General features: G+C 38.0%; 4 protein-coding genes across 18 annotated transcripts; 2 read left to right on the forward strand and 2 right to left on the reverse strand.

The window, feature by feature from the left end:
* The first annotated feature begins 108 nt into the window (after positions 1-108).
* On the forward strand, positions 109-1,922 carry LOC113668337 (vacuolar protein sorting-associated protein 72 homolog). The gene has a single exon (XM_027184224.2). It carries the CDS (start codon positions 145-147, stop codon positions 1,150-1,152), a length of 1,008 nt encoding a protein of 335 aa, XP_027040025.2. The 5' UTR covers positions 109-144; the 3' UTR covers positions 1,153-1,922.
* Positions 1,923-3,192: 1,270 nt separating this feature from the next.
* LOC113668319 (uncharacterized) lies at positions 3,193-9,808 on the reverse strand. 2 transcript variants are annotated; one of them, XM_027184206.2, is made up of 2 exons: positions 9,733-9,808; positions 3,193-4,954 (listed from the first exon to the last, which is right to left on the reverse strand). In XM_027184206.2, exon 2 carries the CDS (start codon positions 4,886-4,888, stop codon positions 3,851-3,853), a length of 1,038 nt encoding a protein of 345 aa, XP_027040007.2. In that variant the 5' UTR covers positions 4,889-4,954; positions 9,733-9,808; the 3' UTR covers positions 3,193-3,850. The 2 variants fall into 2 exon arrangements, with proteins under 2 accessions (XP_027040007.2, XP_027040009.2); XM_027184208.2 differs by lacking the exon at positions 9,733-9,808 and adding an exon at positions 6,915-6,993.
* Positions 9,809-11,617: 1,809 nt separating this feature from the next.
* LOC149049882 (uncharacterized) lies at positions 11,618-15,891 on the forward strand. 5 transcript variants are annotated; one of them, XM_089195108.1, is made up of 5 exons: positions 11,618-12,767; positions 13,045-13,088; positions 13,848-13,934; positions 15,081-15,428; positions 15,698-15,891. In XM_089195108.1, exons 4-5 carry the CDS (start codon positions 15,119-15,121, stop codon positions 15,874-15,876), a joined length of 489 nt encoding a protein of 162 aa, XP_089051234.1. In that variant the 5' UTR covers positions 11,618-12,767; positions 13,045-13,088; positions 13,848-13,934; positions 15,081-15,118; the 3' UTR covers positions 15,877-15,891. The 5 variants fall into 5 exon arrangements, with proteins under 5 accessions (XP_089051234.1, XP_089051235.1, XP_089051231.1 ...); XM_089195109.1 differs by having other exon boundaries at positions 13,851-13,934; XM_089195105.1 differs by having other exon boundaries at positions 13,045-15,428.
* A 673-nt stretch (positions 15,892-16,564) lies between these two features.
* Positions 16,565-20,841, reverse strand: LOC113670138 (uncharacterized). Of its 10 annotated transcripts, none has more exons than XM_089195119.1 (5): positions 19,690-20,841; positions 19,369-19,412; positions 18,523-18,606; positions 17,028-17,351; positions 16,565-16,758 (listed from the first exon to the last, which is right to left on the reverse strand). In XM_089195119.1, the coding sequence occupies exons 4-5, from the start codon at positions 17,335-17,337 to the stop codon at positions 16,580-16,582; spliced, it is 489 nt and encodes a 162-aa protein (XP_089051245.1). In that variant the 5' UTR covers positions 17,338-17,351; positions 18,523-18,606; positions 19,369-19,412; positions 19,690-20,841; the 3' UTR covers positions 16,565-16,579. The 10 variants fall into 10 exon arrangements, with proteins under 10 accessions (XP_089051245.1, XP_089051242.1, XP_089051244.1 ...); XM_089195116.1 differs by having other exon boundaries at positions 17,028-17,375; XM_089195118.1 differs by having other exon boundaries at positions 18,523-18,609.
* Positions 20,842-23,901: the final 3,060 nt, after the last annotated feature.

Consider the following 23,901-nt stretch of genomic DNA (forward strand, 5'->3'; position numbering starts at 1 on the left):
AGGGAAAGTATGCTATCGAGAAATTTTCGACAATTTTTGAGTGTCTCTTTTCATCTTTCTACTTACCCCTCCCTTCATCTCTCTGATTTGTACATTTTTCACCGCTGATTAGTGCAGGCGCAAGTAGACTCGTCTCTGTTCAAAATGGCGGACAAAGTGGAGAGTCTCATCGTGGGCAGAGAAACCCGGCGAAATGCTGGAAACTTAATGTCTAAACTGATAGCAGATGAGCAAGAAGTTGATTATTTTTATAAAACAGCTTTTGGAGGTTTCGAAGAAGAATCTGGGGATGAGAAATATTCAACAGAGGAAGAAGAAGCGGACGTTGTAGACTCCGACTTTAGCGTCTCTGAGACAGATGAAGTGATAGATGATCAGGGAGATGACGAACCGGTAAAAAAGCGAAAAAAGCAGTTCATAAAGCCGTATAAAGCTCCGAAGAAAGACACTGCACCTTCGAAAGCTACTAATAAGGAACCAGAAGTGAAAAAACGGAAAAGTTTCGAGGACGCTCCACGAGAAGGTGTGAGAAAATCAACCAGGGCGCTTACAGTTGAACGCGCTGAGGCAACGAAGAATCGTTTCAAACTTGAGAAGGAAAAAAAGAATTTGCTTAAAAAGAAGCAACCGAAAAAGTTTCTCGACATGAAGCGCCTTACTCAAGAAGAACTTTTAGCAGAGGCGAAAATAACGGAAGAGGAGAACGTGGCTTCACTTCAAGCTTATCAACAACTAGAGGCCGATAAAAAGAAAACAAAAATCCAGAAGGTTGCATTAAAGGGCCCCATTATCCGCTTCCATTCTTTGTCCATGCCGGTCATTGAAGTATCAGAGCCTTTGGTGAAGGTTGATGACAATGAAGACGAGGAAGTAAATGTAGATTCAACGAAGAGGTGCTGCAGGAATTTTTTGATTTTCACAGATGCAAAGAATTTTCCCTCTGCATACTTTCCCACTAAAAAACTCAAAGTTCCACACAGAACTTACTGTCCAGTCACAGGGTCACCAGCTCGATATCAAGACCCTGTCACTGGTTTACCATTTGCAAATGCCCAGGCTTTTAGATGCATAAGAGAGAGGTATGCAATGCAAGCAGAGGAAATGAAAGGAAAGACTTCTGAACTTGAACAAAGAAGAGCCAGGAAGTTGTAGGATAAGTAACTGCCTGCTTCAAACTGTACAGAATGTGAAACTGAGAACGAAAAAAGGGAACAGTAATACCAGGTCATAAACCCCCTTAAACTTTTTATTTTGCAACAATAATGAATCAATGAATTATTTTATCACTTAATTCATATATCATTGCAAATATGGGATTATGATCTAATAGTATTTTCCATCCTGGTTTTTTTTTCTCAGCAGTAATCTTGCATAATCTTACTCCAAATTTACATCAATGCAAGCTTAATTTTCTTTCCTTTGGTATCACTGTATTGTAGAGAATGTTTTTGCATACAAAGGTGCAAGATTGTTCAATGTTATGATATGCAAGGAAGCGCTATTCTTTAGAACTGATCATGAGTCATGCATGTGAGAGTGCATATTTGAGTTCTGACTGAAGCAACAGTTCACAAATTCAAGTTGTTTACAATAATCACATGAAATATAATCACAATGTACAAATGTATCTATTAAGGATTGCCTCTACTGGTTGGAATTCAATATGGTTGTCATTATTTTTTCAAGAGAAAATAGACATCACCAGTCACATGAAGAGTAAACCACATTCATTTATTGCTATATTATGTAGTATAAGACAGTCTTAAAATGTTTACCAGCCAAGTATTGTTTTTCACTGTTGGTGTTTTTGTTGAGAGTGTAAACCACTGTTATATTTTTGTTAAAAGCATTCTTGTGTAAGTAAAAGTAATGTCTTGTAAAAATTGGTGTAACAGTCTAGTAAAAATGATTTATTTACTTAAGACACTGTTTATTGTTTTGACTTTGGGAATTAAGAAGCCAATCATAATTTCTAAAAGTAGTGGGTATATTCCAACATCCAGTGTAAATTTTGAAATATGGGTGGTGTTGGCATGTTTTATTGAAGTAGAATACAGATAAATTTATCATTCTGATATTGACGTTTCACCTGCGTTCTGTCTGTCTCCTTAAGGCAATGAATTGAGTTTTCCTTGAAAATTTTAAATAAACTGAACTGGGAGAACCAGTACTTGGAGAATGCAGGTGCAGGAACTCTTACATGAAGTCACTTAGAGTATTATTCGACCACATGGTTTGACAAAGACTGGCGCTTCAGCATCGAAACATGGTCTAAAACCTTCAGGGACTTCAAATCGCAAGACAAACGATGAAACGTAAATGTAAGAGTATAAAAATTCATGTCAAGTTCCTCTTCCAGGAACTTAATCACCTTATATAAGATTTCTACCAATGAAAATGGTTACACTGTGACGCCAAAAATGGCCTTGACTTTCTCGTCGAAATTTTTTTCGATCCATATTTTATCTGGAATTTACGCTAGATCTAAGGTTAATTGGCGAGTGTAAGAGGATTAAGAGATAAAGAGTAGGGAAGGGAAGTTATTATCCTGTACTAGCCTCATAGTTAAAAGAAACGAACTACAGACGGCGAGTTCACGTTAAGAAAAAGAAAAGAGAGCTGTGACTTAGAAAACCATAGCCACCTATTGGTCCTCGCCATATCAAAGTTGTGCTTGTCTCCTCTTTTTGAGAGACCGGATCAGTCTGGAAAGCTAGCTGCAATCTGATCTGTGAGCTGGATAAGTCTTTTGGCCTGATTAGATTGATTAGATTAATATCTAGCACTATCAGGACACGCCCTAATTCCAAATTCAGCCTTCTTTGCATGATAACTAAACTGCGACAAAGCAATGTCGAGTGTAGACAAGAGAACATATTGATTTGAAACACATTTGAAAAATTTGGGACGCTGACAAGGAGTCAAACCTCAGACCTTTAGATTCTACGCTCCGATGCTTTACTACTGGGGTACAGAGAACTTTATGCTTCTCTATTCTTTCAACTCCCAAATTAAGATTGTGCTTTTGTCTCGTATAACGTCGCTAGGTTTAACATGGGGGTTCTTAGCAGATTCTTAACAGCACTAGCGTTCATCGAGGTGCTAACTGTTGTGAGAATAAAAATAATTACAACGTAGCGCACACAAAACAACAACATAAAAGATATCAGCAATGAAAGTACGCACAAGAAATAACAAAAATGGAATATTTTATTAAAAATTACAAATCTCGATGAAATAACGTATTTTTGATGTAAAAACTCAAATTCCTTGCTTTTTTAGTCGCTTTTTTTTTCTGATGTTTTATAACGTGTAAGTTTTTTGACTTAGTTGTCAATTGTTCCCCCCCCCTCTCTCTCTCTGAGCCAATTTAATATTCTCTTTCATGGGCCGCTCAAAACCATCGCCTTTTGGGTGATGCCGTCAACATTGCAGAGCGAGAGTCTCCAATTCTCCCCACCCAACTCCCTAACCCGTCTAGCTATGAACCAAATTTCCATTTTTTCTCACCCAAAGAAAGGAAACTGTACGAGGCTCTTACTTTCTTGAGAAAATATATCACTTTAAAGTCTTCTTTTGCGGTCGAAGGTTTGTTTTCTTCGGCTTTCCTCTCTTTCTTAGTTGCAATGTCTCTTAGAAAACAGTGGTCTTAAAAAGACGATTGTCTTAAAAGATTTTTCCCAAGAATTTCAGCTGTAAGAATAGACTTAAAACAGCCGACACAACGTTTGCTCGGGTTCATGATCCCGAGCTCTTGATAGGCTTATAATTTAATAAGATTTGGTTTTATTACCTTGTCAGTACTCTCCCACTGACGCAGCACCGCAGTTTCTTTAGAAACGTACCTCCTTTACAATTTAGGATATTCGCAATAATCTTGCTTTAAAAGCGATAAAAAAATCTTCATGATGTAAAAAGCGTTATAACCCGCGTTTTGAAGTTTGCGAATTTCGCACGGAATTTCCAGCTTCATGAGAATGTCTTCTATGCTGTTGTTTTTCCGAGAGTCAGGAAAAAGAGCAGAATGAAGGGTGAGCGTATCGATAATTTCCTTGTGCTCTTCTCGAAGGCCTTGAGATTTGAGGAAACTACGAATATCTTCTGAAGACGTTGAATGGGTGATCAAAAAATCAACGTGAGAAACGTCTTCTTGAAGCTTGGTTATTATATCAGTTAGTCTTGCAACCTCTGCACTTCGAAACAAAGAGACGTCGTAGCTCTCTAACTGCGTGTTATTGTTTAACAAAGGTACATTTTCCTTTACTAAGAATAGATGATAGTTTTCGCCATCCTGTTCACTTTCCAGCGAAAACACTACGTATCCAATTTGCAAGATTTTTGTGGGGTCTTGCTCAAAAAATTTTACGTTAAACGCTAAAAATAAGGGTGATTTTTGCTCAATGACTTCATTTATCCTTTGAAGCGTATGTACTCCATTGATATGCCTTTGACGAGCAATGGAACGATTCTTCTGTCGCAACTGGTCATGGAAGATGACGAAATCTTTCAATGTTTTAAAGACCCGCATAATTTGCGGTGTTTTCCGGGACAATTTAACTGGTTCCACGTCGGGCAAATTCTTTGTCATTTCTGATGCCTTGTCTATCTTTTCTTTAAAGAATGTATACCCTTTGTAGTCCAGGAAAATTCCTGCGTTGTGATCGAGATCATAGGCTACCACAAAAATCATTTCTTTTAAATGGCGATCAAAAGAATGGCTGAAATAATACTTAATTCGTTCGTAGCAGTGTTTCCCTTCTTCGCGACTGGCTCGTGTCCAGGTCTCTCTCAACGTCTCAAAACTGTACATGTATTCTGGGCAGTTTTGGCACACCATAGAACATGGTAATGTACATCTGTCTTCCAGTCGATACTTAAATTCACTCATTTTTTCATGCAAACTAAGTATACTTTACTTCCATCAGAAACGATCAATTTTTCATCTGCATTAAACCTGCAACATAAAATCATTTCATTATTCAATTTCACTTTCCGTATAGTAATCGAAAACTAACTATCTTAGAGTTGCTAATTTTGTTCTTCAATGAATTTCGTAAAATTAATTTTGTTTATCTTGAAGATGATGTGACATATTTCGCAAGACTTAATCTTAACGATTTTGCAAGAAAATTGGTTAATATTATCTAAATTTCGAAGATCCACATCTTCATTGGGAGTGCAATATATAACTTTTTCGTGAAAAAAAATCCAAAATCACAGAAGTTCTATACAGGACGAAAACAGTGCTTGCATGTTGGTTTTTTTACAGCCCCAGTACTACGATGTGACGCAAGAGCACGTCCTTTACAGTCAGAATACATATATCCCGTTCTTAAAACTTTTACAAGGATAGTTCTCTGGCATTGGTAAGGCAACGAAATTAATTAACAGCATGATCGATTTTGACAAATTGAGTGTAACATTTTGATAAATTTACGTCTAAGGTCCGAAAAAGTCTTCTTATTTTGTGGTAATGCTTTTCGACGGACTTGGAGATCGGAAACATTGCGCAATTGTAGTCCCGTCAAAACTAAGTTAAAATATCGTACCAGCTAACCACCAGCATGATTATGAGCAGCAGATATCTGAGTCTTCAAACATTATTTAAAAAATTGGAAATATCATAACTGCTTGCAGTGAAGATTCTTTACTCTACTTACATGGCATATTAGTGAATTTCATATTAGAGGTTCTACAATGCCCGGTTTTAGTTCAGACGAAAGTAGAAGACAGCCACAGCCCAGACCAACCAGACCAGCGTACTGTATCTGGAGCCCGGCGCTGTTTGAGCGCCGGTTAAACAGACTGCGTTTAGCTTAATATTGGACCAGGCTTGGCTTTCCGGCTATAAGATTTATCGCACACTTGCGGAACGACGTCATTTTTCAAGTTTCGATTATTTAGTCCTAAGGGTTTTTATCCATTGAAAAGAGCCCAGCTGAGAATGTCTGTATGTACGCAGAGCTCATCACATTCTTGGATTAATTAGCCCTTCATCATAAGTTCAAGTCGAACGAGAATATATTAAAGAATAAAACAAATGAAAAATTATGCTGTAAAAACGATTTTTGCGTAGCAAGCTTTTGGGAATCGGCCGACAATCTGAGGTTTTTTTCACTTTCACTTTCACAAAGGGATACTAATTCTGAGCATGCTTTGAGATGTTTTAAAATCACCTTAAATATCTTAGCAGCTGGAAATGAAAAGAGAATCGAAAATTAAAACAGCAATAGTGAATCCTATAAGGAGCAAATGGTGAAAAAAAAAAAAACGGATAAAATGTCACGAAGTTGAAAAGTTTTGGGTTTCAAGAACCGACTTGGACGAAGTCCTGTTTATTTGCCCTTAATTCACTTGTTTGATCTTCAGCTTGCGCGTCATAAAACAACCTACGTACAAGAGTCTCTAAGGGAGAACCTCAGAGGTTGGCAGCTCTGAAGTTTATCACCAAACTAGAACCAATAAACCAAATAAACAAGTTATAGGATGCTGTTTGGAGTGATTGAACTCCAATGAGATCGAAAGTGTGTAGCCAGTTGCACTGTTGTCATTAATAAAATTACAATCTATGATTAGCTTTCAGTGGTAAATAATGAATCAAAATCTGTATGGAAAATTTTCCACGCATGCAAAACTGGATGCATTGTCTATACACAGCGCTTACAGCGAATAACAAGCGTAGCATTTTCCTACCGGTTCGATTACCTCTTTCCAAGACTCTCGATTCTTCCTAAGTAGGTGTTTATTTATGAGACAGGATTGTGGTGAGCACAAATCAAAACAGATGAACGCTGCCTTTTTATCTAAGAGTGTGTTTTCCCTTCCTTGAATTATTCCGGCAATTTATCATGATTTTGGTCATGCATATTGTAGTTTACTTTTTTCCAAAAAACATACTTACAAACTTCACTTACTTAGGGCTCTATCAGTCCAGTTTTACAGCATTAACAGCTAATCTTGGCGTCTTAGTCGTGGAAGCAAACGAAACCACACAATTATGCATATTCAGAGTCAATTGGGGTTAACGCTATTTTAAACACAATCAAATTCATTTGACTTTCAAAGCCCTTTTGTAATTTCTCTCAGCTTTTCCTTTGTTTCCAAGATTTCTTTGCGGTGGTATGATCGAAAATTATTGAATAACAGCGGTAGTCAACTGCAGGAAGGAGTCTTAATTCAAATTGACAAAAAGGAGAAAAAAAGAGAATTGAACATGTAACAAAGCCAAAAGTAATTCTTGTAGAGTCTGGTTGGGATTACCCGGCAACTGTCAAAAAGCGCTAATGTTAATTTATTTTTTCCTTTCCCAAGAAGTGGAAGAAAAACAAAAGAATAAAAGAGCGACAAATGTCAATACATTTTTTTAATTGGAAAAAGTAGCGACCAAGGAAATTTGTAAAGTGGCTGTGTAAAAGACATCAAAGATCTGAAGTGCGGTATTTTGGTAATCCATGCAGGGAGAACAGTATTAACTAAAAAAAAATTTTCATGAAAAGTCATATAAACTTCAAAGGTCTCATTTAACTGATGATACTGAGTTTCCTTAATGTTGCGGATGATACGCTTACCGAGAATGGAATTAAGGACATGTTGTTTCTTATAGCTGGTATCTTAGATCTTATAACTTATGCTCTTGAATTACGATTTACAAGAAAATACGAACCTCATTGTGACTATGACCTTATAAGCTAATAGCACGTGATCAAGTGATGACCAGTTAAGAAAACCGTGATGATAATCTCTCAGTCAATCTTTTCACAAGTCCATTCCATTTCAGAGCAACTACGTTTTACCCATACAGCCCTAAAGGTTTCGTGTGTAAAAAGCTTCTCTGCAAATTTGTAAGAAATCACTCTCTTATACGATATTCTCTACATTGCGATTAGTTGTTGCTGAGTGCTGATTTAAAAGGTCATTCGAGGTTGCGTTGATCATGTAAACTGATCAATGTTCCAAAATCACTTCAGGCAGTGCTTCTAGTTCTTAACCTAATCATGTTCACACTCATCATCTGACATGTGTCACGCCACGCATCACAAAGTCTCCGACAAAGGTTAGCATGATGATATCAAAAGTTTCCACGAGGCTTCAGGATTAAAAACTCTGAATTTAGCAGTCGAGAGATCTCAAGTTATAAATAAAAACTGCACACATTTAAAACTCTAATACACTTCCACCAAAGAATAAGATATTAAAAGTACACAAGCTTTGCATTGACTGTGATAAGGATAGTTTACGATGGAAAACGTTTATGATCATGAATAACTAATATAGTTCCCATTTGGTGACGGGCAAAAACTGATTTTAAATCATTCTGGTCTCGTGTGAATGAAGTCAGATCACATCCTTATTAAAGAACTTCCTATGTAAATAGTTTATTTTCAGTGGATAAATAAATATATCAAATGGAAATCAAATTCATTTTACTTGTTATTTTTTTTGGCTATCAAACTTTAGTCACGGGATGAGATAAACATTTTTGTTCTGTTAGTCGGTGACGTGGTTACAAAAATATCTTAGAAATATTGTATTCGTTTCAGTGATGCAAAAATGACGTGATCTTGTAAAGTTGTTATAAAAAAAAAGAGAAGAAAGACCAAGAATACATTATGCACAACGAAAAAAGTTAGCTGTCGCTTTTGCATTAAATTAGGCTGAAGCTAAAAGCTCATGATGTTTCCATTTTGTTCAATTAGATTTTGCTCAGCTTTTCTTTGATCGTTTAATACGACTGTAATTTTCAAATTTCAACAACAATTTGTTCTTGTGAATTAATTATTCAAAGTTGGCATGATAATGGATGCACCTGAGAGTAGCTGCGTGATGAAAGCGGGTTCAAAGAATGACAGACTAAGCATGTATATTATAGATTTTTACGTTGACAAATTAGTCTAATACTATTAAAAGAGAGGAAAAAAATTAACCTGCACTGCTAGTTTTGCTGTAATATTTTCTTATTAAAGAAAAAATGAAAACTTGTTATTTTCGAAATTCAGTCAATGCGTGGATTTAACCATGCATTAATTGAAAGATTTTCCCTCTTTACATTCACTTTTAGACATAATTTTAATTAATCTACGTATATGGTCATTCTGAGACTTAAGAGAGATATTAGTTGTGGGAATGTGTTCCAGAAGAGTTTTGCACTTAAGTTTTGATGGACGAATCGATTTCCATAAGTGCACTCTGTTATTCATCCACCAGTATCTGTTAATCTACCAACATTCAAACACCGTTTTAACGCCGTAAAATTTGAGTGTTACGTGGCGTTTACAAGCACATCTTGAAAACTGTAGGGGACGTCAATCTCGGAAGTAACAAAAGATATTATTTTAGTTTAGGTTGGTCGGATGAGAACGCATGGAATGGTTTTTCGTTTAGTCAAAGCACCACCTGTCGGTAAAGTTACATACATTTATACGGCGTGTGGCTTCGTGTAAAGTTATAACATTAATGAATTTGAAAGACTAACTGAGCTGAAAATGTTTTTCCCAAAACGAACCCTCCATGCAGCTTTAGGAGCCGACATGCTATGAAAATTCATTATTGTAACAGCCACCTCTTGGTGTAAAACTTAAATTTATCTGTAAATTGCGGCACAGGGTTTAAACATTTGCATCAAAAATAAACCACAGGCCTGAGTTTATGAAGATATTCCATGATACACCTTCTATGACAGAAAATAATTGTTACGAATATTTTTTTGGCCCAACGGAAATCTTTCTAACTAACCTTGCGAATGTCCACTGTTACTCCGAAACGAAACGTAGGTTGTACATGTTGTCCACGGGCCACCACTAATTATTACAATAAAAAAAGGCTTTCGACGAGGTCAGTTAAAGTGGCTTTGCATTTAAAATGCAAATAGTAAATCTATTTTAAAGTAGTGGCATCAAGAACTATATTTAGAGAGAGGCTGATATATTGTAAGTCAGTTTGTAGACCGAAAAAAAGTTTAACAGGGAAAATACAGCTCGAATGATTTAGAGTCACTATGATAAATTCTTTAATAAAAATAGGAGGACTTTTACTGTTGCATAAATTATTTGCTGATTATTTGGGATGTAACTTAATACTCTTAATTTGCATACTTGTCTGTGTGATAACCGATGTATTTACAAGAAGGTACCAACTAAATAAGTAAGCTCAAAACCGGCCGTAAAATGTAGCGAAAACCAAGCAAACAAATTACAACAAAAATAAAAACATCAACAACCATCAAATCTATTCACCGCACAGTAGAAACTTAAGACTGACAATTGCAAATTTTTAAAACACTTAATCTCTTTCGTGTCTGATCAAGTCCATTTACGTAACTTCAAACGTCTTTTCCTGATCATCCACGTTTGATCTATTTGTACACAAATAGTCGATCGTTCTTGAATAAGCGACTGACTATTGGTCTCGTGATAAGCAAAGATACGCTTACAAGGGGAAATCGAGCTAATAGCAGATTGGATATGGTACTTATCATATATTTTTTTCATAAAAGTGTTGTGTTAACTAAAAAGATTATAATCTCTTGGTTCACTCCATGGTCCTAATCCACTTCCAGGACCCATTCGAGACTAGCGTCCCCTTGTTTGGGATTTAGTGGACAGCAACTCGCCAAAGACGCTAGTTTACCAATATGAAGAAACAGAGGGACTTTTCACCATCTTGGATGGTGGTAACATGCAAGAGAGAACTTTTAACAACTTAAAAGTTGTTCAGCCAACAAAATTACGGAAACACTTACCAATCAGTTTGAACGAATCACACTTTAAGGACAGACTTTGATATCTTTCCATTGTTGTCACAGAATTATTTTTTACGTTTAACTTTTTTTACAGTCAACGGTTAAAATTTGTCAATTTTTTAAGCCTGAAGTTTTAGGCCGTTTTACGGCTAACGGTTGACCTTAAATTTGTTTTGCGAAACCAAGGCTCTGTTGCCTTATCGAGTTTGAATTGTAGCGCGTGAAGAAAGACAAACGATTTGACGAAAAAAAAAGGCACCAGAGCAACATGACTGCCATCCGATGAACCGGCGCGTAATTAAGGAACAATGCCGTAATTGATACTATTAGAAGAAAAGCAGCTGCTGGTGTGCATTCATTTGTTTTGAAGCTCCTTGGCATCGAGGCATGAATTTCATCCACCATCAGTTTAAAATGCTTAATCAAACTAATAAGCTTACAAATGAAGATTCTTTCAGACCTGTAAATCTGCGTTGTCGTGCACGAGTTATAATATTGCCTGTCAAACTTAATTAATTAAATGTGCCTACAATCTTACAATCAGGTTATATAGAGTGAGCGCTTGTGCGCTAACAGTTTGGTTTGGTCTGTGGTCTAATTCATTAAAGCCTAGCACAGTACAAAAGAGACGATCAAAAAGGACGATCAACAGGAACAGGCTGACATGTGAATTTGTTAAAATCAAACAATCATATAGCTACATAATGCCGGTTTATAAATGTATGTACAACTTTCCGCAGCTAACTGAGGTTTGATTTAATAAAACTAGCTGTACTTTACCGGTAACACTAGAGATGGAGAAAATAAACAACGCGCTCTTACTAATGTATCCTTCGTATTTATTTACTGAAAACACCCTGCGGCATTTCCGAGATGGGCGGCCGTCACCACCAAAAATACAAGGATGTCAAATAGATCAGCAAATACATAGATGGCTTAAGGATCAGTTGCAGGATAGCATAGCTAATAAAGGAATGGCATGGCCAAATTATAGACAGTCTAGTTTTCCTTAGTGAAACAGAACACCCTAAACATGAATAGTTTAGCCAAATGAGAAACGGTCTAGTAGCCCATGTTGAGTTAGAACATGAGATTGTGAAATGGACTAGCTCAATTACGAATAGCTTAGCACTCATTTGCAATACAGTACTCAAACGGTGTAGCGTTGCGTTAAACGGTTCAGGGTAACGTCGAGTAGTACAGCCTACACACAAACGGTGTAGCGTTGCGTCAAATGGCTCAGCGTAATGTAGAATGGTACAGCGTACACACATATGGTGTAGCGCTGCGGGAAATGGCTCAGCGTAATGTCGAATGGTACAGCGTACATAAAAACAGTGTAACGTTGTGTGAAATGGCTCAGGGTAATGTCGAATGGTACAGCGTACATACAAACAGTGTAGCGTTGCGTGAAATGGCTTAGCGTAATGTCGAATGGTGCAGCGTACATACAAACAGTGTAGCGTTGCGTGAAATGGCTTAGCGTAATGTCGAATGGTGCAGCGTACATACAAACAGTGTAGCGTTGCGTGAAGTGGCTTAGCATAATGTCGAATGGTACAGCGTACACACAAATGGTGTAGCGTTGCGTGAAATGGCTCAGCGTAATGTAGAATGGTACAGCGTAGACACAAATAGTGTAGCGTTAGGTCGAATAGCTTTGCAAAACATCAGACGCTCTATCTGAACATTAAATTGCTTAGTATTACTTGAAATATTTCGATGTTGTGGCGAATCGTCGTGGCGTGACGTGAAGGCTATGCCACTCCTTTATTAGCTATGCTATCCTGCAACTGATCCTTAAGCCATCTGTGTATTAGCTGATCTATACGACATCCTTGTATTTTTGGTGGTGACGGCCGCCAAGGCATCTCGCCGAAACCACCAAAAATACAAACCGCAAATGGAACAGCGATCTGCTGGGGGCATGACGTCATCGAATGCGAAGACTGGCGCGAAACCATTACATAGTGTGGTCACTCTGTGGAATAGTCTTCACTTCGCTTTGCCGTAAAGCAGAGCCAATTCGGTAAGTTTCTCTTCTTTCTTCCCCCGCCGATATTGCATTTATTCGTTTTCGTTCATGATAGTGTTAATTAAAATAGCGAGACTGGATCCTACCACGGTTTACCGGCCTCCCGGTTTACCACAGTTTGCACGTGTTGGTGAGCCTGAATTTTAATAGTATTAAGTAGTGTTATGATATGCATTACATGTCGATTGCCGAGCTCTCAATTCTCTTCTTTTCTGACTCGCGCTTACTTTTCAAAGGGAGTTTAACCTCAACGGCTCTTTGAACATTGCAGGAGTACGTGAGAAGTTGGATTTTGTGTGTGCCCTGGACGCCATGGTAAGGAAACTGATATCCTTCATCTGTTTTGACATTCTTCAATCAAACGTGTAGTGTGTGCCAAAGGAACCTTTTTTCCGAGTTGGTTTTGAGCACATACATACCCTCCATGATGAGGCAGGTCTGCCATAAAATTAGTAAGAAAACCTTCAGACATAAAAGAGGGTGGTATTTTTTACCATGAAAACATTTGATGGAATTGTAAAATTTAAAAAACGATCTCTGGCTAAAACTTTTAAAAATACGAGCTTTCGGCTGTTTGCGCTACAGCCTTCAACGGGTAAAATGATAAAAAGGTAAGAAATACTAGGTGTGAAGTACAAAGTAGGAAATTAAAAATGCTAATAACTAAGAATGTTTGTTAAAAATACTAGGTGTGAAGTACAAAGTAGGAAATTAAAAATGCTAATAACTAAGAATGTTTGTTAAAAAGAATGTTGTATTGTCCGGGCAAAGGACAGGAATTGTTGTCTGCATTGGGAGTTAACTTGAAATGCCACGCTTCTAGTGTTTTTCTTGTTCTAAAACTGCCTTTGTCAATAATAGATGCATTATCAAAGAGATGGAAGAGAGGCGAACGACTTGCGTGATTCGGACGCCTCGACCATCTTGAAAAATGTGCCAACAAGTTCCTCCGGGGACAACACTGTTGAGCGTCGGGTTTTTTTGGTCTGGATGTTTTTAATGAAAATCGATGGATAACCATTAGACTCAAGTGCTGAATAAACTCGATTTAGTTCTCGTTCTTTTCCTTCGGAGGAGTTGGGTAGCTTTAGGGCTCTGGTCATCGTAGCCGCTGTATGGAATAGTCTTCACTTCGCTTTGCCGTAAAGCAGAGCCAATACGGTAAGTTTCTCCTCTTTTTTTTCCCCGCCGATATTGCATTTATTCGTTTTTGTTCATGATAGTGTTAATTAAAATAGCGAGACTGGATTCTACCACGGTTTACCGGCCTCCCGGTTTACCACAGTTTGCACGTGTTGGTGGGCCTGAATATGTTTATAGTATTAAGAAGTGTTATGACGTGCATTAAATGTCAATTGTCGAACTCCCTTTTCTTTCTGTGACTCACGCTTACTTTTCAATGAGAGTCCAAATTCAACGGCTCTTTGAACACTGGAGGAGTACGTGAGAAGTTGAATATTGTGTGTGCCCTGGACGCCATGGTAAGTAAACTGATATCCTTGATCTGTTTTGACATTTTTCGATCAAAGTGATATCGGAATGCTTTAACTGGTGTGCCGGACGATAACAGTAAGCTCATAGAAGACTGTTTATATTTATTATTTTAAAGAGGTGTACATTATATTGCTTTGTTTATTAATTTTTTTCCTGGGTGCAGTGATAGTAAAAGTAAGTTCCATTTTTATTTTGTCGATCAAACGTAGATTACATGTCTGGACCGGAAACAGTTAAGGGGTTTTTTTCGCGTTCCAAAAATAGTGTTTGTCAGGGTAATATTTTTTCTGAGTTGGTTTTGCGCGCATACATACTTATCTTCCCAGTGCTCTTTCCCATTCCGTAGTCATCACGTATTAAGGAAGGCTAGTGCGGACATCGTAATGCACGTAGTTGTACGTAATTCTACAACTCTAGGTCGAGTTTTACCGTTCGATCTGTTACAGTCGCAACTTGCTGAATAAAAACTATTGCATAATTCAGACAATTGACAGGACATCTTGCTGTTTCGTCGTTTGTTTCGGTAGACATATTTATTTATATTTTTATTTATTTTTACATTTCTGTACCTCAACTATTAATTTTTGTGATTATTATTATTATTATTATTATTTTTATTATTATTGTTACAGACTGAGTTCAATACACACTAGATATATTGACTAGAGTTGCGTGACTTGTAACGTTTCTCTTCTTGCCTTTAGGGCTAAGCAAAGAAAACTTCCAGATGATGAAAAAGCAAAGAAGAAAAAAAAATTAGTGCTTGCTTTATAAGTGGCTCGTCACCATCTTATGAATTTTTTTTCTTCACAGGTATCTTTGTTTGTTGTCCTTCAGTACTGTTAAGAGTCATGGACTTTCGTCAGCATTTATCAGATTCCCTAAATGAAATAACTGAATATATACAAGAAGGCGGAAATCGTGGAGGTGATTCAGAGAATACTGTTTTAAGACTGGAGGTTCTTTACGAGGCAGCGTTGATCAATGGGGACATTCCTTTAGATGCGGTTGACTTAATCAATCAAGCTCGTACACACCTGAACGTAAACTTGCATCAACAAGAGCCTTGTCGTGGGTATGAAGCACCAGCAGTGAGTGAGGCAGGTCGCCGAGGAAGACCTAAGTTTGCGATTTCCGAGAAGCAGCTGCTATTTTTCAGAGGTAAGGAGGAAAAAGTGCTTTTACCATTTTGAGGTTGAAAATTTGAAATGAAAATAAGGTAGACACATTTGAAATTATCCATATATGCCCCATATGAAGTGGGTGCTTTTTTTTTCGAGTTGATAGGTTTCGCCAAACCACGTTTTTTGGTTATTCATAACATCTTTAGTGAGTTCACCTTTTGAAGGTTTCATTCAATTTTCAGTGTAAACTATCTACTCTCAAAGGACTGTGTTTTCTTTTATGAACACAAGTTATCTCTTTGTTAGAGAACAACTTCACGTATAAAGACATGGCTCTAATGCTTGGGGTTAGCAAGCGAACTATTGAAAACCGTATGGCCGAGTACGAGTTGACGAACAAGTCCCGCTACAGTGACATAGAGGACGATTTTCTGGATTCTTTAATCCAGCGTATCATGACAAATTTCCCTAGATCGGGTAAGTAAGTCTTCATAAAAATTTTGAGGCTGTGGCCGGTCATGTTAAGTCAAAAAATAAAGATTTTTTTGCCCTTAGCTTGGTAAAAATAGTTTGAGAACCAGTACATAATGACGCAACAATTTATTCCTCTGGAACTAGACATGATAAACATCTGAATTGGGAAAATGAGAAACGTAGACATTATCACACTTGGCAAGCGCAAACATGCTTATTTTAGTATAGACGTACACTCGAGACCGTTTCTGAAAATCCCGTATGCTGTTCTCTTCCAGTATATTGATTCAAAACGTAATCAACTTACAGGCAAGAACTTTTAAGCCCGCCTTAGTGTTTACACAAAATTTTGCATATCAGAAACACACTTTGTATCCTCTAAACAGAGAATTCAAGAAAGCACGACAAGTGGCATTAACTTCACTACTGTGTCACAGGGTGCTTGAAATTAAAACCCTTATTTTTTCTTGAGGTGTTCAAGCAATAACGCGTATCGGCCGAAAAGGTTTAATTAATTTATGCAATCTGAAAGAAATAAAGGCAAACGAGAAATTTTCCCAATTCAGATGTTTATCAGATGTTTAGTTCCAGAGGAATAAATTGTTGCGTCATTATGTACTGGTTCTCAAACTATTTTTACCAAGCTAAGGGCAAAAAAATCTTTATTTTTTGACTTAACATGACCGGCCACAGCCTCAAAATTTTTATGAAGACTTACTTACCCGATCTAGGGAAATTTGTCATGATACGCTGGATTAAAGAATCCAGAAAATCGTCCTCTATGTCACTGTAGCGGGACTTGTTCGTCAACTCGTACTCGGCCATACGGTTTTCAATAGTTCGCTTGCTAACCCCAAGCATTAGAGCCATGTCTTTATACGTGAAGTTGTTCTCTAACAAAGAGATAACTTGTGTTCATAAAAGAAAACACAGTCCTTTGAGAGTAGATAGTTTACACTGAAAATTGAATGAAACCTTCAAAAGGTGAACTCACTAAAGATGTTATGAATAACCAAAAAACGTGGTTTGGCGAAACCTATCAACTCGAAAAAAAAAGCACCCACTTCATATGGGGCATATATGGATAATTTCAAATGTGTCTACCTTATTTTCATTTCAAATTTTCAACCTCAAAATGGTAAAAGCACTTTTTCCTCCTTACCTCTGAAAAATAGCAGCTGCTTCTCGGAAATCGCAAACTTAGGTCTTCCTCGGCGACCTGCCTCACTCACTGCTGGTGCTTCATACCCACGACAAGGCTCTTGTTGATGCAAGTTTACGTTCAGGTGTGTACGAGCTTGATTGATTAAGTCAACCGCATCTAAAGGAATGTCCCCATTGATCAACGCTGCCTCGTAAAGAACCTCCAGTCTTAAAACAGTATTCTCTGAATCACCTCCACGATTTCCGCCTTCTTGTATATATTCAGTTATTTCATTTAGGGAATCTGATAAATGCTGACGAAAGTCCATGACTCTTAACAGTACTGAAGGACAACAAACAAAGATACCTGTGAAGAAAAAAAATTCATAAGATGGTGACGAGCCACTTATAAAGCAAGCACTAATTTTTTTTTTCTTCTTTGCTTTTTCATCATCTGGAAGTTTTCTTTGCTTAGCCCTAAAGGCAAGAAGAGAAACGTTACAAGTCACGCAACTCTAGTCAATATATCTAGTGTGTATTGAACTCAGTCTGTAACAATAATAATAAAAATAATAATAATAATAATAATAATCACAAAAATTAATAGTTGAGGTACAGAAATGTAAAAATAAATAAAAATATAAATAAATATGTCTACCGAAACAAACGACGAAACAGCAAGATGTCCTGTCAATTGTCTGAATTATGCAATAGTTTTTATTCAGCAAGTTGCGACTGTAACAGATCGAACGGTAAAACTCGACCTAGAGTTGTAGAATTACGTACAACTACGTGCATTACGATGTCCGCACTAGCCTTCCTTAATACGTGATGACTACGGAATGGGAAAGAGCACTGGGAAGATAAGTATGTATGCGCGCAAAACCAACTCAGAAAAAATATTACCCTGACAAACACTATTTTTGGAACGCGAAAAAAACCCCTTAACTGTTTCCGGTCCAGACATGTAATCTACGTTTGATCGACAAAATAAAAATGGAACTTACTTTTACTATCACTGCACCCAGGAAAAAAATTAATAAACAAAGCAATATAATGTACACCTCTTTAAAATAATAAATATAAACAGTCTTCTATGAGCTTACTGTTATCGTCCGGCACACCAGTTAAAGCATTCCGATATCACTTTGATCGAAAAATGTCAAAACAGATCAAGGATATCAGTTTACTTACCATGGCGTCCAGGGCACACACAATATTCAACTTCTCACGTACTCCTCCAGTGTTCAAAGAGCCGTTGAATTTGGACTCTCATTGAAAAGTAAGCGTGAGTCACAGAAAGAAAAGGGAGTTCGACAATTGACATTTAATGCACGTCATAACACTTCTTAATACTATAAACATATTCAGGCCCACCAACACGTGCAAACTGTGGTAAACCGGGAGGCCGGTAAACCGTGGTAGAATCCAGTCTCGCTATTTTAATTAACACTATCATGAACAAAAACGAATAAATGCAATATCGGCGGGGAAAAAAAAGAGGAGAAACTTACCGTATTGGCTCTGCTTTACGGCAAAGCGAAGTGAAGACTATTCCATACAGCGGCTACGATGACCAGAGCCCTAAAGCTACCCAACTCCTCCGAAGGAAAAGAACGAGAACTAAATCGAGTTTATTCAGCACTTGAGTCTAATGGTTATCCATCGATTTTCATTAAAAACATCCAGACCAAAAAAACCCGACGCTCAACAGTGTTGTCCCCGGAGGAACTTGTTGGCACATTTTTCAAGATGGTCGAGGCGTCCGAATCACGCAAGTCGTTCGCCTCTCTTCCATCTCTTTGATAATGCATCTATTATTGACAAAGGCAGTTTTAGAACAAGAAAAACACTAGAAGCGTGGCATTTCAAGTTAACTCCCAATGCAGACAACAATTCCTGTCCTTTGCCCGGACAATACAACATTCTTTTTAACAAACATTCTTAGTTATTAGCATTTTTAATTTCCTACTTTGTACTTCACACCTAGTATTTTTAACAAACATTCTTAGTTATTAGCATTTTTAATTTCCTACTTTGTACTTCACACCTAGTATTTCTTACCTTTTTATCATTTTACCCGTTGAAGGCTGTAGCGCAAACAGCCGAAAGCTCGTATTTTTAAAAGTTTTAGCCAGAGATCGTTTTTTAAATTTTACAATTCCATCAAATGTTTTCATGGTAAAAAATACCACCCTCTTTTATGTCTGAAGGTTTTCTTACTAATTTTATGGCAGACCTGCCTCATCATGGAGGGTATGTATGTGCTCAAAACCAACTCGGAAAAAAGGTTCCTTTGGCACACACTACACGTTTGATTGAAGAATGTCAAAACAGATGAAGGATATCAGTTTCCTTACCATGGCGTCCAGGGCACACACAAAATCCAACTTCTCACGTACTCCTGCAATGTTCAAAGAGCCGTTGAGGTTAAACTCCCTTTGAAAAGTAAGCGCGAGTCAGAAAAGAAGAGAATTGAGAGCTCGGCAATCGACATGTAATGCATATCATAACACTACTTAATACTATTAAAATTCAGGCTCACCAACACGTGCAAACTGTGGTAAACCGGGAGGCCGGTAAACCGTGGTAGGATCCAGTCTCGCTATTTTAATTAACACTATCATGAACGAAAACGAATAAATGCAATATCGGCGGGGGAAGAAAGAAGAGAAACTTACCGAATTGGCTCTGCTTTACGGCAAAGCGAAGTGAAGACTATTCCACAGAGTGACCACACTATGTAATGGTTTCGCGCCAGTCTTCGCATTCGATGACGTCATGCCCCCAGCAGATCGCTGTTCCATTTGCGGTTTGTATTTTTGGTGGTTTCGGCGAGATGCCTTGGCGGCCGTCACCACCAAAAATACAAGGATGTCGTATAGATCAGCTAATACACAGATGGCTTAAGGATCAGTTGCAGGATAGCATAGCTAATAAAGGAGTGGCATAGCCTTCACGTCACGCCACGACGATTCGCCACAACATCGAAATATTTCAAGTAATACTAAGCAATTTAATGTTCAGATAGAGCGTCTGATGTTTTGCAAAGCTATTCGACCTAACGCTACACTATTTGTGTCTACGCTGTACCATTCTACATTACGCTGAGCCATTTCACGCAACGCTACACCATTTGTGTGTACGCTGTACCATTCGACATTATGCTAAGCCACTTCACGCAACGCTACACTGTTTGTATGTACGCTGCACCATTCGACATTACGCTAAGCCATTTCACGCAACGCTACACTGTTTGTATGTACGCTGCACCATTCGACATTACGCTAAGCCATTTCACGCAACGCTACACTGTTTGTATGTACGCTGTACCATTCGACATTACCCTGAGCCATTTCACACAACGTTACACTGTTTTTATGTACGCTGTACCATTCGACATTACGCTGAGCCATTTCCCGCAGCGCTACACCATATGTGTGTACGCTGTACCATTCTACATTACGCTGAGCCATTTGACGCAACGCTACACCGTTTGTGTGTAGGCTGTACTACTCGACGTTACCCTGAACCGTTTAACGCAACGCTACACCGTTTGAGTACTGTATTGCAAATGAGTGCTAAGCTATTCGTAATTGAGCTAGTCCATTTCACAATCTCATGTTCTAACTCAACATGGGCTACTAGACCGTTTCTCATTTGGCTAAACTATTCATGTTTAGGGTGTTCTGTTTCACTAAGGAAAACTAGACTGTCTATAATTTGGCCATGCCATTCCTTTATTAGCTATGCTATCCTGCAACTGATCCTTAAGCCATCTATGTATTTGCTGATCTATTTGACATCCTTGTATTTTTGGTGGTGACGGCCGCCCATAAGATGGGCGGCCGTCACCACCAAAAATACAAGGATGTCATCTATGTATTTGCTGATCTATTTGACATCCTTGTATTTTTGGTGGTGACGGCCGCCCATATTAACCCGAGACCCTGGATTAAAATATTTTCTGGGGGAGCATGTCTCAAGACCCCGCCTTATTTGGAGCGCCATCGCCGCTCGATATTTTCTACTCATCCGTTTACATTAAAAATCTCGTGCTACGCCCCCAGTTTTAAAGAAGAGTTCAGTCTTTCAAAGAAATCTGAGTAGATAAACAATTTGTAATTCGTAATTTCGTTCGACTATAAATACAAGCATTTCATGCCGGGGAAGCCACTAAGTTTGTCGGATGTGATACATCATTACCGATCATATTAAAGCCACTACAACAATGGCAGCGAGGTTTTTGAATATCATAATTCCCCGCGATGCATATGAAATAAGAAGCAGGGAACAAAATTAATGTTACGTTTGGTTCTAAATGAACTCAGTATATTAGGAATTCCTTATTGCAAGTTCAAAAATATATCAGCTTTTAGATTGCACAGTTGACTGGGACGGAAAGTCTCAGCAGTCCCTTCCCGTCCCTGTGGCAAGGGAAGGGACTGCTTAACATGAAAGTATGGTTGGTAAAAAAGATATCTGTGTTTTAGTAAACTTTTATTAAAGTGATGAAACTTAAAAATGTAAATTCGCTCTTCATGAAGGTGTCTTGTGCATACGCCTTTGACTATGGATTTTAAACTGTCATGCGTGGTTAATATCAGATATCCTTCTTACATAAATACGGATGGAGTTTCATCATCGTGTTGTGGGGTGATCATGGCTTGCTCTGCCGCTCTTTAGCCTGAGCCTGAAACACTTGTTATACTTGATCATACTAGAGGTGCAATTCTCCACATAGGTCGCCTTGTCGCAGTCCGTTTTGCTCTTGGTGCAAGCGTCCTCACCGTAACCCGGCAGTACTCTTATCAGTAGCATTTTGTCGCAAAACCTAACGACACAAGATTTTGAAAAAATTGTCGTCAACAAACTTTGAAAATATAAACCAGTAGTGGAGTGCAAAACAGGAGCGTTAATAATAACAGTATAAGGAAAATGCCCTCCTTTTCAACGCAAATTTTGACGGTATAAATTTTTTTTTCCAGAGTCGCGCAAATTTTATACGTTTCAGTATAAACCATACAAGAAAATAATACTTTTTGCACGCATTTTTGCATCGACCCGTAATCGATCCGAAATCTTTCCGTTTTAGTAATACAACTTCTATCTCGCATCGATCCCTACAGCATATTTGAGTGCTCATAATGGAATATTTTATTCATTTCGCTTGTATCTGTATACCTTTATGATGAACTCGATCGCTGTTGGTTAGCCCCAAATTCGAATATGAAGCTTTTGTGTTGGTGTTGCCCATACTAACAATAGAAATTGTTTTATTCAGCAAATCAAAGAGAAAACGAAAAGCACCTTTATCCAACTTGCATTTTCGTTTTGAGAAGGTATTCCAAGTGGGGTACATGAATTCAGTTACAGCCGTTTTCAGTCAAGTTATCAAGTTATAGGACCACAAATGTAATAACTGAAGTATTATTAACGCAACTGTAGTGTAGTGTATTGAGAACACAGCAAAAGTACTTTAATCACATAGAATAGGAAAGATGGTAAGTATTGAGCTCACTAAAGAAATAGAAAAAAATTATTTTTTTCAATAGTACGATACTGAATGAAAGGTAAAAAACATTCAAACGTGTGTTACTGAGAAAAATAATCCAGTTTCGTAAGTTCACTTTATTTAAACTATGTCTAATAAATAAAGGGGGCAAGTTTCCAAAGAAACTGTGGTGTTACTACGGTGGGAGAGTATAACAGGATAATTTAGCATGAACTGAGTTGATAATGTAAATTGGCCACCGTAAAGAGTTTAAAAGCTGACGTTTCGAGCGTTAGCCCTTCGTCAGAGCAAATGGAGGAATTGTGGGTTGTGTGTGTATATGCAGAAAACAGAGCTACGCTATTAGTGCAAATATAGTGACGGTAAAATAAGAATAAATTAGTTGAATGAAAAGATAAATATTTGTTCTAGAGTTTGGCGGCTTTCCGAACTGCCTAGATATAGGGAAAGGCCACAAACTGTCATATGCTTGTTAGAATGATTAGGGAGATTAGAGTGTCTAACGACTGGATTGGATGCGTCCTTGTCATTTCTTTCCACCTCGCGAAGGTGCAATAAGTGCAACTATGCAATTGATAACATTGGCGGAGGTGCGCACGAAGTGATCAGTGATCTTGATGGATCTCACGGGTCCCGGCATTACCTCTACGTTATGAATGAAAGGACGAGTTTTGCATCGTGAGCGAACGCATTTGAAAGTTCCAGGTTGATAATTAGTTTGCAATTAACATCTGACAAAGGAGTTGCCAATTTTTTTTGTCGCGTTTGAATAATTTAGTGGAGGTTGCGAAAAGATAGTACCAGTTTCTGAATCGTTTTGAAGTAATTTAAAGTTTTTAAGAATGATAGATTTAACTGCGTGGTTGTGAGGGTGAATTGCAAGAGTGAATGGAATGCGATCGGTATTTTCCTTCTGTGCTGACTGTCGATCATTTTTCTGGGCGCGGTGGTGGCCCGCTTGAACGACAGAAACAGGGTGGCCACGTTTATCGAAAAACTGGCACATTGCCTCTTATTTGTCGGAAAAACCAGAATCGCCACTGCATAAACGACGAAGTCTGAAAAACTGTGAAAAAGGTATGGAATTCTCTACGTGTGATGGATGCGAATATGAATAACACAATGCGCCAATGCAGTCGTCGATGTAGCGACCGTAGAGTTGAGGTTTGGGGCCGTTGCATAGATTGAAAACTGATGGTGCTCCATAATACCTACGAACAGATTGGCATAGCTGGGTCCCATTTTTGTCCCTATGGCTACGCCATTAGTTTGTTTGTAATGGTTGCCGCCGAATGAAAAGCAATTGAATGTTACGGTACTAGTTCGGCTAGACGGAGTAGTGTTTCAGCGTTAGGCTAGGTTAACAGAGGGTGTGAAT

This window comes from Pocillopora damicornis, chromosome 2 (assembly GCF_964200805.1).
Source record: "Pocillopora damicornis chromosome 2, jaPocDami1.2, whole genome shotgun sequence".
NCBI lineage: Eukaryota > Metazoa > Cnidaria > Anthozoa > Scleractinia > Pocilloporidae > Pocillopora > Pocillopora damicornis.